Source organism: Mustela lutreola, chromosome 5 (assembly GCF_030435805.1).
Source record: "Mustela lutreola isolate mMusLut2 chromosome 5, mMusLut2.pri, whole genome shotgun sequence".
NCBI lineage: Eukaryota > Metazoa > Chordata > Mammalia > Carnivora > Mustelidae > Mustela > Mustela lutreola.
Genome location: NC_081294.1, coordinates 40,322,726 through 40,333,240, shown reverse-complemented (window position 1 = coordinate 40,333,240; position 10,515 = coordinate 40,322,726). Strand labels below are relative to the sequence as shown.

Genomic DNA, 10,515 nt, shown 5'->3' with positions numbered 1-10,515 from the left:
GAACGCTAACTTTATTTTTCAATAATCACATGCATGATTTCATATCTAATTCTCCTGAGTGGCTGAACTCCATCTTGGTCTATATAATGCTCCTCTCAACACCCAGCAGACTGAGAGGAATAGGGTTTCCTGCCTTGGGGGATAGGATAATCAGGGGAAGCAGCCAGAATGGTGACATTGGTGGATCCTAAAGGAAGGCAGGGCCCCATGGAAGCAGTGCAATCCCTACATGGAGCTTTATGGGCTTCAAGAAGACAGTAAGACACCAGGAGAGAAAATATCTGTGGTGAGTCTTGGCAGCCAAGGCCTTACCCAGCTTCACAAAGAGTCCTGCCCCAGATTGGCTGACAATATTCAGAGTAGCTTGGGAGAAACAGAAAAGTTTCTGACAGAGCTATTCATGGGGGATTGAGACTGTCTCTATAAAGCCTGTATAGACTGACATCCAAAGGCCATATGGGGTGAGGAATGTCTCAGCGAACCACCATGCCTCTTCTCTCAGTCTCCCCTGATGTCTTGGCCCTATACCTAAGTCCCACGGAACTTCCACACAACTCAGGGAGGGAGACGCAGGAGCAAAAACCTCAGTTGACTGAGATACACCACAGCAAACTGGGAAGTCAAAACTGAAAGCAAGCTGAGTTTGGGAAAAATATAGAAAGATAATCATTCATGCACACCTGGATTTGTGAAAGCTAGAGTTGTATACTAGCTCCGGCAAAGTGTGGATTTAGCAGAAGAGCTCAGAAGAATTTCATGGAAACAAAATTCAGGAGGCCTATCTGGGTTTTATGGGAATGAGAAACCACTAACGGCGATTGCCTGAGGCTCTGACTGTCCCTCATAATCAGGTTTTCCCTGGGACAAGGGACCAATCTCCTCTTGCAAACACTGAGACAGACACAGGTGGCTTTCTCTCTGGGCTCATAGCCTCTGTTCTTCCATGAGTTCAGTGACGTGGGTCTTTGGTTGATGCCCACTAAGGCGCTATCTCCACGTGACCCCTTGGCCCCGTAACTGCCACAAATTCATTGTATTCTCAGTTCCTCTTGGTTGAAAGCTTTGAGAGGGTATCACCTTTGACATTCTTGTTTGCCCTTCAGATCAGGAACTCACCCCTGCTCAATTCTGTGGGGTCAGAGGGTGTGGAGTTGGCTAAATCAGAGGTGACCGCTCAAACAGTCATATCATCAGAAGTATATGCGCCATGGAAAGTTTCAGAGAAGAGGATCTCGGGCCCAGTAGCCTGGCCCAGGCCCTAATTAACCTTTGTTAAAACTACTGCTGTATGTTTCTTACACCTCTCTCTACCTTGCCACGTCTGTCCTTGACAGTAGACGCTTGAATTCATCTTCCTTTGCCTTTCGCATTTGGGAGACAGAGTTCAGTGAACACTGAACCGGTGCTCGTCTCTCTACTCTTATCCCTTCATTTCTCTATATTCATCCTCTGTTCTTTATATGTTTATTTCTGAGCAAACCAGTATTCAGATTAAAACCCAAATAGAATAATTCTTGTTGCTGAAGCTTAACCGCTGAGTGCCGGCCACGGCAACTACATTTGAGTGTGACCCTCATGCCCGTAGATTTCCCCACCAGACACTGTAAAGAAACATCCCTAGCGTCACCATATTTACAACTGGGCTTTTCCTAACCACCGAGCGTCTTAATTTCTCATTATTTTAGAGCTGTCTTAGCTGCTGTGGAAATTGACGGGAGACCGCACGCGATGTTTGAAGCGTGTAAGTGATTACAACGAATTTAAAGAAGAGGGACAAGTGGCACTCTACAGGAAGATAGCTCCTAGTCTCATCCTGACACTTTGAGCGATTTTTCTAAATTAAAAGCTGCACATTTATTAGCAATCATTGCCTGGGTTTGAATAAAGAAGTTCAAATATTTCAAGTTTCTCTGTGCACTAATTAAAAGAGCTCTATTTAAATCAGGCAGGGCTGTCCTGATGCCAATGACGACAAATGAGAATCATAGAATTTTGAGCCAGGAGGGACTTTACGGATCATTTAACCCAATCCTTTCAATTTATAGGGGAAGACAGTGATGCTGCTATAAGGTATGCGATTTGTCCCACATCTAGAGCCAAAGCTACAGGGACTCCCACCCACGGGGTCTAGGATTCTTCAACCTCAAAAAAATCAGAACTACTATGGGCAGTGGGGTAATGCCAGAAATTATTAACGTGGTGTGATTTGTGATTTATAATAAGAAATTAATATTTTGTCTTAATTTTTTGCTTAATTTTTGCTAAAACCCTTGGGAACTCCTGAGTGATGAGAATATCTTTAAAAAACAAAAAAGGCCCTATTGTTATGTAAATGAGGTGACTTTTGGAAAGCCTCAGGTAAACTAAAGGTTGTGGTTGGTTGCCAAGGAAACCAATTCTGTGATTAGAAGGTAGGAACTTTCAGTCCCATCCCCAGACCTCCAAGGAGGGGAGAGGGGCTAAAGGTTGAGTCCCATCACTAATGGCCGCCTCCATGAAAACCCAAAAGGAGGGGTTAAGAGAGTTTCTAGGCTGGTGAACTGGAAGGATTCCATGCACCACTGGGCGGCCCCCAAACTCCACCAGGACAGAAGCTCCTTTGTTTTTGACCTTGCTCTTCACCTGAGTCTTCACCTGGGATTCCTAAACCCAGTTTCAAGTTCAAATTGATTCCCACAAGTTGATATTTTTCAAGTTCTCTCTGGGTAGTGGGGGTACAGGGGTACAAGAGCACCTGTCTCCTTTCCTCTGAAATCCCAGATCTCTACCGCCTTCTCCTTAGTTCAGAATGACATATCTACTTCATTTTATCTGTCTTTGGAATTTCCATGTCTCTGTGGACTCCCCATATGTACAACTATTAAACTTGAATTTAATCTATCTGTTAATATATCTGTTAATCTATCTCATGTCTATTTGGTTCTTAGTCCAGTTACAAGGGCCTTTGAGGGAACGCAAATTCCTGCTGCCCAACATAATAAACCAGTATCTAATATGTAAACTGGTTTCCCGAGGCCTGTGAGCCACTCTAGCAAATTAATTGATCCCCAGTAGGGGAGCATTGGGAGCCTCTGATCTATAACCACTCAGTCAGAAGGCCTCATAGCAGTCTGGACCTGTGATTAGCATCTGAAGTGGAGGGCGGTCCTGTGTAACTGAGTCCTTAATCTGGAATCTCATAAAGATAGTGCCAGAACTGGGTCCAGTGGTACCCAGCTGGTGTCAGAGTATTGCTTGGTAGTGGAGGGGGGGGGAGAGGCCTACACATTAGCACTGGTATCAGAATTGTTCTGTGGATAACATGAGTAGTCTTTAGCAGTATATATGGCTAAGCTCATGGAAGGAAAATAAGAGTCCTCCAACCCGAAGGACAGATCAAAGATGATTCATTTTTAGGACTGTGTGTCTCTCCAAGGATGCTCAGAAACCAGCCAGAGAAGCCCCATAGACTAGGCTGGGCTACCAGGTACGATGAGAGTGCCCAGAGATTCCTTACCTTGTACCAGGGGTCATGCTCAACGATCACTCCTTATGAGCTAGCTAAATCACACGAGCAAAGTTGTGTCAAAGTTAAGACAAATGAGAGATTTGCCCAAGGTCACATACCAGTGTCTCTAGTACCCAAGCTGGGATCTGCACACAGATCTCTTAAAGAACCAGGCCTGTGTTCTTAACCAGAGGTGACATTTGAATAAAACCTCCTTGGTGCACACCGGGGCCTTTCTGGGGAATCTGGTGTGGCATCGCCCATATTTTAAATTTATGTGCATCCCTGAGGCTGCCAGGGGAAATTCTGCATGCCTGGTGCAGTCAGAGCTGAACTGACCTCTCAGCCCCAGGCAGACTTATGTGACCTCCAACGCTTTGGTAGGACAGAGTCAGCCAGAAGTGGGGGGCAGAAAAGGGGCAAGAAGTAGGAAGCAGTTCCCCTAGAGATGCAGGGCTAGGTTGCCAGAAGAAAGGGGTAAGGGAGGTGCTCAGGAGGCCAAACACCTCTGCTCCCAAGTAAAACAAATTACAGATTGTATGCTGACAAAAAGGTCAAAATTGGATTCTGAGCTTAAACACACACACACACACACACACACACACACACCTCAAAACCTCACTTTACTGCAGAACTAAAAAAGGAAAGGAAGGGGATATGAAATCATCCTTAATTTTATCAGGAATACACCGTCACTGGCATTGACTGCCCCTGCAGCCCTTTTGTTAGCATTCTGTCAAACCCCAGCGCTGCACAGAACAGAGCCCCGGAAACTCATGGCAAAGAGAAGTTGATCTAGAAGGCCCTTGGCTCTTATTGGTCAAATCCTGTTCTTGTCAGATCGTGGTCCTGTCCATTTTACCAGAAAACTCATACCTGGGTGAAGGCTCTCCCTGTGAAGATGTGGCCCAAAGCACAAGGTGAGTTTTTGCACACACGACCCTTGGGCCTTGATTAATTCCTGACAGAGGCTCCAAAACATCCAATAAAAAAACCCTGGGGGACCGTCCTTTAAATACAAACGAGGTTCACAGTTGATAAGCAATGACTATGTTATCTTATCACCGCCCACTCCGAGTCGTTCATCCAACACATATTTGCCGGTGCCAACGCGCAGGGTATACACTGGACATACCGCAAAGGGCAGAACAAACCCTCCGCCCTCAGCCGGGTCTGGGGAACTAGCCCACCTCCTCCATTAGTCCTTCCCCAGCCTCTCTTTGTCACCACCTCCTGCTGGCCCATGTCACTTCACCGCACCTGTCGCCCGGTCGAGCGGGGGCCACGTACCCTTTGCGCTCGGCGCCTTGTTGGGCGCCGGTCCCCCCACCGCCCCGGCCCGGTTTCGCCCGCGGCCTGGGAGAAGAAGGCCCGGCCCGGGCGGGCGCTGGTGGCGCGCAACAGCTGCAGGTCGCAAATGGCTCTCCCCGCCCCGGCCCAGCCCCCCGCGCTGGCTGGAGGCGGCGCCCCCTGGTCGGGCTGCGGGGCGGAGAGGGGCGGGCGCAGGTAGCTGGGCCGCCGCCCGGGTGCGAGCGCGGGCGCGGGGCCGCCGTGGCGGGATGGGGTGGCTCGGGGCCCGCCGCCTCGTCCTGCTCGCCGCCTGCCTGGGGCTCTGCGGGGCGCGCGGGGCGCTCGGAGGTACGCGCCCAACTTCCCTTCCCGTCCCCTCCCCGGCCGCGCCGCGCCTGCCAGCGGAGGGTGGGGGCCCTCTCGGGACTCCAGGCGGCCCCGGGAAGCCGCGCGGCGACCCCGACCCGAGCTCCGCGGCCGGACGTTCCTGGGCTGGGCGGCGGGGAGGAGACTGTTCGGCCCTGCGCGGGGGTGTGGGCGCCGCCGCGGGAAACTTCCAGCCACCCCCACCCCACACACCCGCGCGAGGCCCGCCCCGCCAGTTCCGGGGAGCCCAGGGGAGTCCCGGGGTGGGGGCCCGGGGTGAGGGCCCGGGGTGGGGGCCCCTCCCGAGCTTCGCAGGGCCCTCGCCGCGGACCGCGGGTTTCGGAACTGGACTCCGGGGTGCACTCCCAGCAGAGCGAACGAATCCTGCCGCCCTCCCTTCTGAGCCTGTGCAGCTCTGCGCCTGGCCCGGGCCAGTGGGAGGTGCTCGGCTGCGGGGACCTGCCGGCCTGTGGGGCCTTAAACTCGTCCCGAAATTCTTTGGTTGCTGGCCTGGCCTCTTGTTCTAGAAGTATCTCCACAAGTTCACCTGCATTTGCTGGACCTCAGTCACTGGAAATGCTTTGCATTTCCATGGCGCTTTCCAGGAGTGAAGGATTACTAATTATTGGGACTTTTTACACAACCAGTCGTGCACTTGGGCCTTCTCGCCCTCCTTGGCTCCTTGTAGTTTAGTGTATTTCAATGAAAGACTTCCTCTGAGACTTTTTAAAGATAAAACATTATAAATCAAAGGCCTTGTATCTCTTTGTAGGATTCGGATTAAAATCTGCATGCTTATTTACATTTTAGGCATAGAACAGACAAATAGTGCCATTGCTGCCTACACCACCTCATAATTTCACGAGGAGCTTGGGAGTCGAGTTCCAGCCAGGATGGCATTTGTACTCTGGACCCTTCACTCTTACCCCAGTTGCTTGGGGTCTGACTGCAGCACTCCCTCTCCCAGGCCCTGCCCTGTGTGTGGGCCATTCCAAGCTCCTTCTCCCATTTTCCTATCCCTTCCCTGATTCCTGCTTGGCCCTAAGGGTGGATTGCACCCAGTACTGGAGGCCTGGGGCTGCAGTCTGAGGCTTTGATGTGGCTTTGAGAGGCAAGGTTCCAGTTGCAGAAAGGGAGATCTGGGAGCGAGGGAACGGTTTGATTGAACCAGTGGTCAATGTAGGGTGATGGTCAAGTCCATAATTTTGGAGTCAGATGGGCTAGGGCTTCAACCTGGGTGCAATCTTGTGTTCTCAGACTGGCTTTGGGAAATCTTAGTTTTCCTTCTCTAGGTCTTAATTTTGCATCTGTGCAATTGAAATACTTGACTTCTTCAGAGAGGCTCGAGTAAAACACTGTGTAAGACTTTCTTACTGCCAGACAACTGCTCAGTAATGTTCATTTCCCTCCTTTTCTACTCATTACCCTCTTTCCTCATCATCTGCGTGATTACCTTGGGTATGAGGCTAAGAGCCAACGGATTAGACACCCATGGAGGGGTACAGAATGCAGATAGGAAACGTTTGCGGAATTCCATAGCATATACAGTAGTTCCCCCTTACCCACAGGAGATACTTTCCAGGCCCCTCAGTGGATGTTGAAATTATGTGTGGTACTGAACCCTTACATGTACTGTTTTTTTCTATAATATATACCTGTGATAAAGTCTAATTTGTAAATTAGGCATAGTAAGAGAATAATTGTAAAAATAGACTATATTAAAAGTTACATGAACGTGGTCTCATTCTCTCAAGATATCTTATTATACTGCATTCACCCTTCACATGGTGCTGTGAGATGTCTGTGTGATGAGATGAACCACGTGAATGGTGTAGGCTTTGTAACGTAGCTTTTGGCTGCCATTGACCTTCTGAAGATATGTCAGAAGGAGGATCATCCGCTTCCGGACCATGACTGACCATGGGTAACTGAAATCATAGGTAAGGGAGGATTCTTATATTTTTAACGTATTTCCTCACCCATGGCTCTAATGGCAGCCCAAATACTGGACACTGTGGTCTCATCAAAAGTTGTTTTGGGGCACTTTGAAGAACATCTTCTTGAGTAGCTAGATGTGGGATCTGATTTTAGGTTTCTTTCTGACTTCTTTGGATGATTCAGCCTGTTGCTTTGAAGAAATCTAATTGTCAAACGTAGGTGAACTCTGTTCTCAGTCCTTGAGGGACTGATTGTGTCCTCAGCTTGGAGAGTCTTGCCATAGCGGGAAGCCACTTTGTCTGGTAAACAGATACTGTCTCAGTAAGAATAGCCTTAGTGTTGGTTCTCAGCATATCCCTATTTGCAAATCAAATATCAATCCTGCTATCACTAACTACTTTCTCAAGGTACAACACGTACTCAGCCCTAGACTCATGTTGTCAATAGTTCAACAATTTTTGACGACCTTCTTATCAGATCTCATTAGAATATTACTGCTTTGACTTTGGGCCCGCGCTGATGAAAGGCCAGCCCTTCCAGTTCCTTTTGCCTTTACTGGTCCTCGAATTGTTTCTATTTTTAATCTCTAGCTTATCTGCGGGAATTTTAAAAAGCAACTGATCCTGTAAGTGAGGATTTGTGTAGTTACAGTGACATAACACAACTGTAAGCTCAGGTGTCCAGGCAGACCGTGTGTGGTGATGTCAGTGAATGGGAAAGAGAGGCATCAGTGCCCATCTTTCTGTCCTGTAGAGTTCCCACTGCACCCTCAGGGAGACTTGGTACCCAGCAGGTGAGACACATGCCTGGTCTCACCTGGACAACTGAGGCAGGACAGCCATCAGTCTGTAAATTAGAACTGAATAAAGAATTCTTATTATTCTAGAGTCTTTTTTTTTTTTTTTTTAGATTAAGGCAAGCTGTGAATTTATAATATTTTCTTCAGGTTCCACAATGAATATCTTGGCACCCCACTTTGCCATTTCTTTTCTTCTCTCTTTTTTTTTTTTCCACTTTGCCATTTCTGCTTAAGGCTGTGGTGTCCGGACCCAAATGCTCACCATGACCAGTGTGTCGCTGTGAGCCAAGCATCAGCTGGTGCGGCAGGAAGGGACCCAGCATGGTGGCCCCAGCCCCACTCACCCCCAATACCCTCCCCGCCCCCGCTGTGGGAATGGACAGGTACCCCGCCAGTGCATGCAGGGAAGCCCAAAAATTCAGGTGTTCGATTATAATCTCTCTTTTTTTTTAAAGATTTTTTTAAAAGATTTTATTTATTTATTTGACAGAGAGAGATCACAAGTAAGCAGAGAGGCAGGCAGAGAGAGGGAAGCAGGCTCCCCGCTGAGTAGAGAGCCCAATTTGGGACTCAATCCCAAGACCCTGAGATCATGACCAGGGCTGAAAGCAGAGGCTTAACCCACTGAACCACCCAGGTGCCCCGATTATAATCTCTTTTATTTAAAATACCGTCATTTAATATTTTTTAAAAAATAGAACTGCATGGTCCATACAAAACACAAACAAAACTCATAACTTCTACATCTGGGGCCTTTCCCAGTGCTTCTGCTTTATTCCCCTCCGTATTCCTGGCACATAGTCTAATACCTAGAAATGACAGGTGACCAATAAATCCGAGCCCCTGAACGAACGACCCAATGTACCTGGGGGCTGTGGAAGGCAGAACAGCAGCTCCCCAGCAAGTTCACTCTTAATGCCCAGAACAGAGAATATGTTGCCTTACGTGGCAAAAGAGACTTCCCAGCTGTGATCCAATTAAGGATTTTGAGATGAGGGGTTATCTTGGCTTATCCGTGTGGGCCGTAAGCAAACACAGAGCATTGTAAGAGGGAGAAGATGATACGTTGGAAGCAGAGGCTGGAATGATGTGACTGCTGGCAGAGGCACCAGCCAAGAAATGTGGCAGTCTTCTAGAAGTTGCAAAAGGCCGGGGACAGATTTCTCCCCACCAACTACCAGGGGGAAAAAAAATGCAGCCCTGCAGACACCTTGATTTTAGCTCAGTGAGACCTAAGCTAACTTAGGGCTAACTAGTCCCCAGAACGGTAAAGCAATAGATCGTTGTCCTATTAAGGCATTACATTTGGGGTAACTTGTTGCAGTAGCAATAGGAACTGGGGAGCCGGGGAGCAAACACAGCTGTGCGGGAGGGCCATATGCAGGGCTTCTAAGCTAGGATGTGGGCTCTGTCACTAAAGAGGGCGCTGTCAGCTCAACCAGCACCTAGCTAGGTGTCAGGAGTGCCTCCCTGCTTCTTCATTCCAGCCTCGCTAGGGGCAGCTATGGAGCCTACAGGAATAGCTCCCCCTGGAGTGGTGCAAGACCCCGATCTGCAGGTGTGAGGCAGAGAATGCCCCCCTGAGAGGAGCTCAGGGCAGGGCATGGGCTGGCTTCTCTTTGCAACCTGAGCAATTGGCATGGAGATTCATGTTTGGGGAAGGAGCAAGGAGTGAGAATGTGGTGAGTCCCGTTCTACAAGAAGAATTCCTGGGCCCCAGATTGCTCTGGCCCTACCTGCAGACCCAAGATTTGCATCTTCCCAGTGGCCCACAGGGCCTGCTAGCCCCTCCTTCCCCACCTTCCTACAGGGCCAGCAGCATATTTGGCCGAGAAATGTGGTGCCAGAGGTCCCTGTCACCCCCTAAGCCAACTAAGCAACTGCTCATCCTACGGCCATGGAGCCAATAACTCTTGGTTCACTGACTCTGTTGCTTGACTTCTGTATTCGTGGACCTGAGTTTTGTGGGAGAGACTCTGAGGATGTCCCTTGTTGGGGTTTGTTTTTAATGAGAACCGAGGAGGTTGGGCCTCTCAGGCGTGGTAAATGTTTATGGTAATGTCTGTGGTAAATGTTTATGGTAATGTTTATGGTAAATGTTATTTCATAGTTGGAAGTTGTCTTCTTTCTCAGAATGTTCTGGATGGTTAGATATCACTTGATAAATATTCGGCCTTGGTTTGATAAAGCATGCAATGTCAGTGCCACAGTAAAACACTGTAGACGTTCCTCAGAGAAGATTTGTGAGGTGAAAGTGTGGCTTTTCGTTCCAAGCACATTGACTCGCCTCTCAGGGTCAGTGTGAGGAAGAGCTGCTTTATAACATTGACCCTCCTTGAGCACCTCAGCTTAGGACTTTGTATAATGCAGACGCTTTAGTAGAGAAGTTTGTTTTTGTGGTTTTGTATTTTAATTTTCAAAGTAAGCTTCTACACTTATGATATATCATCTTTAGAATATGTTTGGAAGACAGGCAATACATAAAAAGGTACAGTATAAAATTGTCCATGATGGGATTATTATGAAAAGGCAGCTCTAGTTTTCAGGGAAAGCAGACAGTTCTGAAATCTCTTTTTTGGGAATACTTTCCTGATTAGTTTCTAACTCACTCTGACTTTGCCCTCACACACTCACC

The 10,515-nt window shown here is 48.5% G+C and overlaps 1 protein-coding gene across 1 annotated transcript in view; it reads left to right on the top strand.

Moving 5' to 3' along the window:
* Positions 1-229: 229 nt before the first annotated feature.
* Positions 230-10,515, top strand: part of LOC131831123 (chondroitin sulfate proteoglycan 4-like) — a 67,110-nt gene continuing 56,824 nt past the window's right edge. The window contains exons 1-4 of the mRNA XM_059173342.1: positions 230-286; positions 1,104-1,241; positions 4,328-4,407; positions 4,701-5,125. Of these exons, the coding sequence (XP_059029325.1) occupies positions 230-286; positions 1,104-1,241; positions 4,328-4,407; positions 4,701-5,125 (700 nt within the window). The remainder of the gene's footprint in view (positions 287-1,103; positions 1,242-4,327; positions 4,408-4,700; positions 5,126-10,515) is intronic.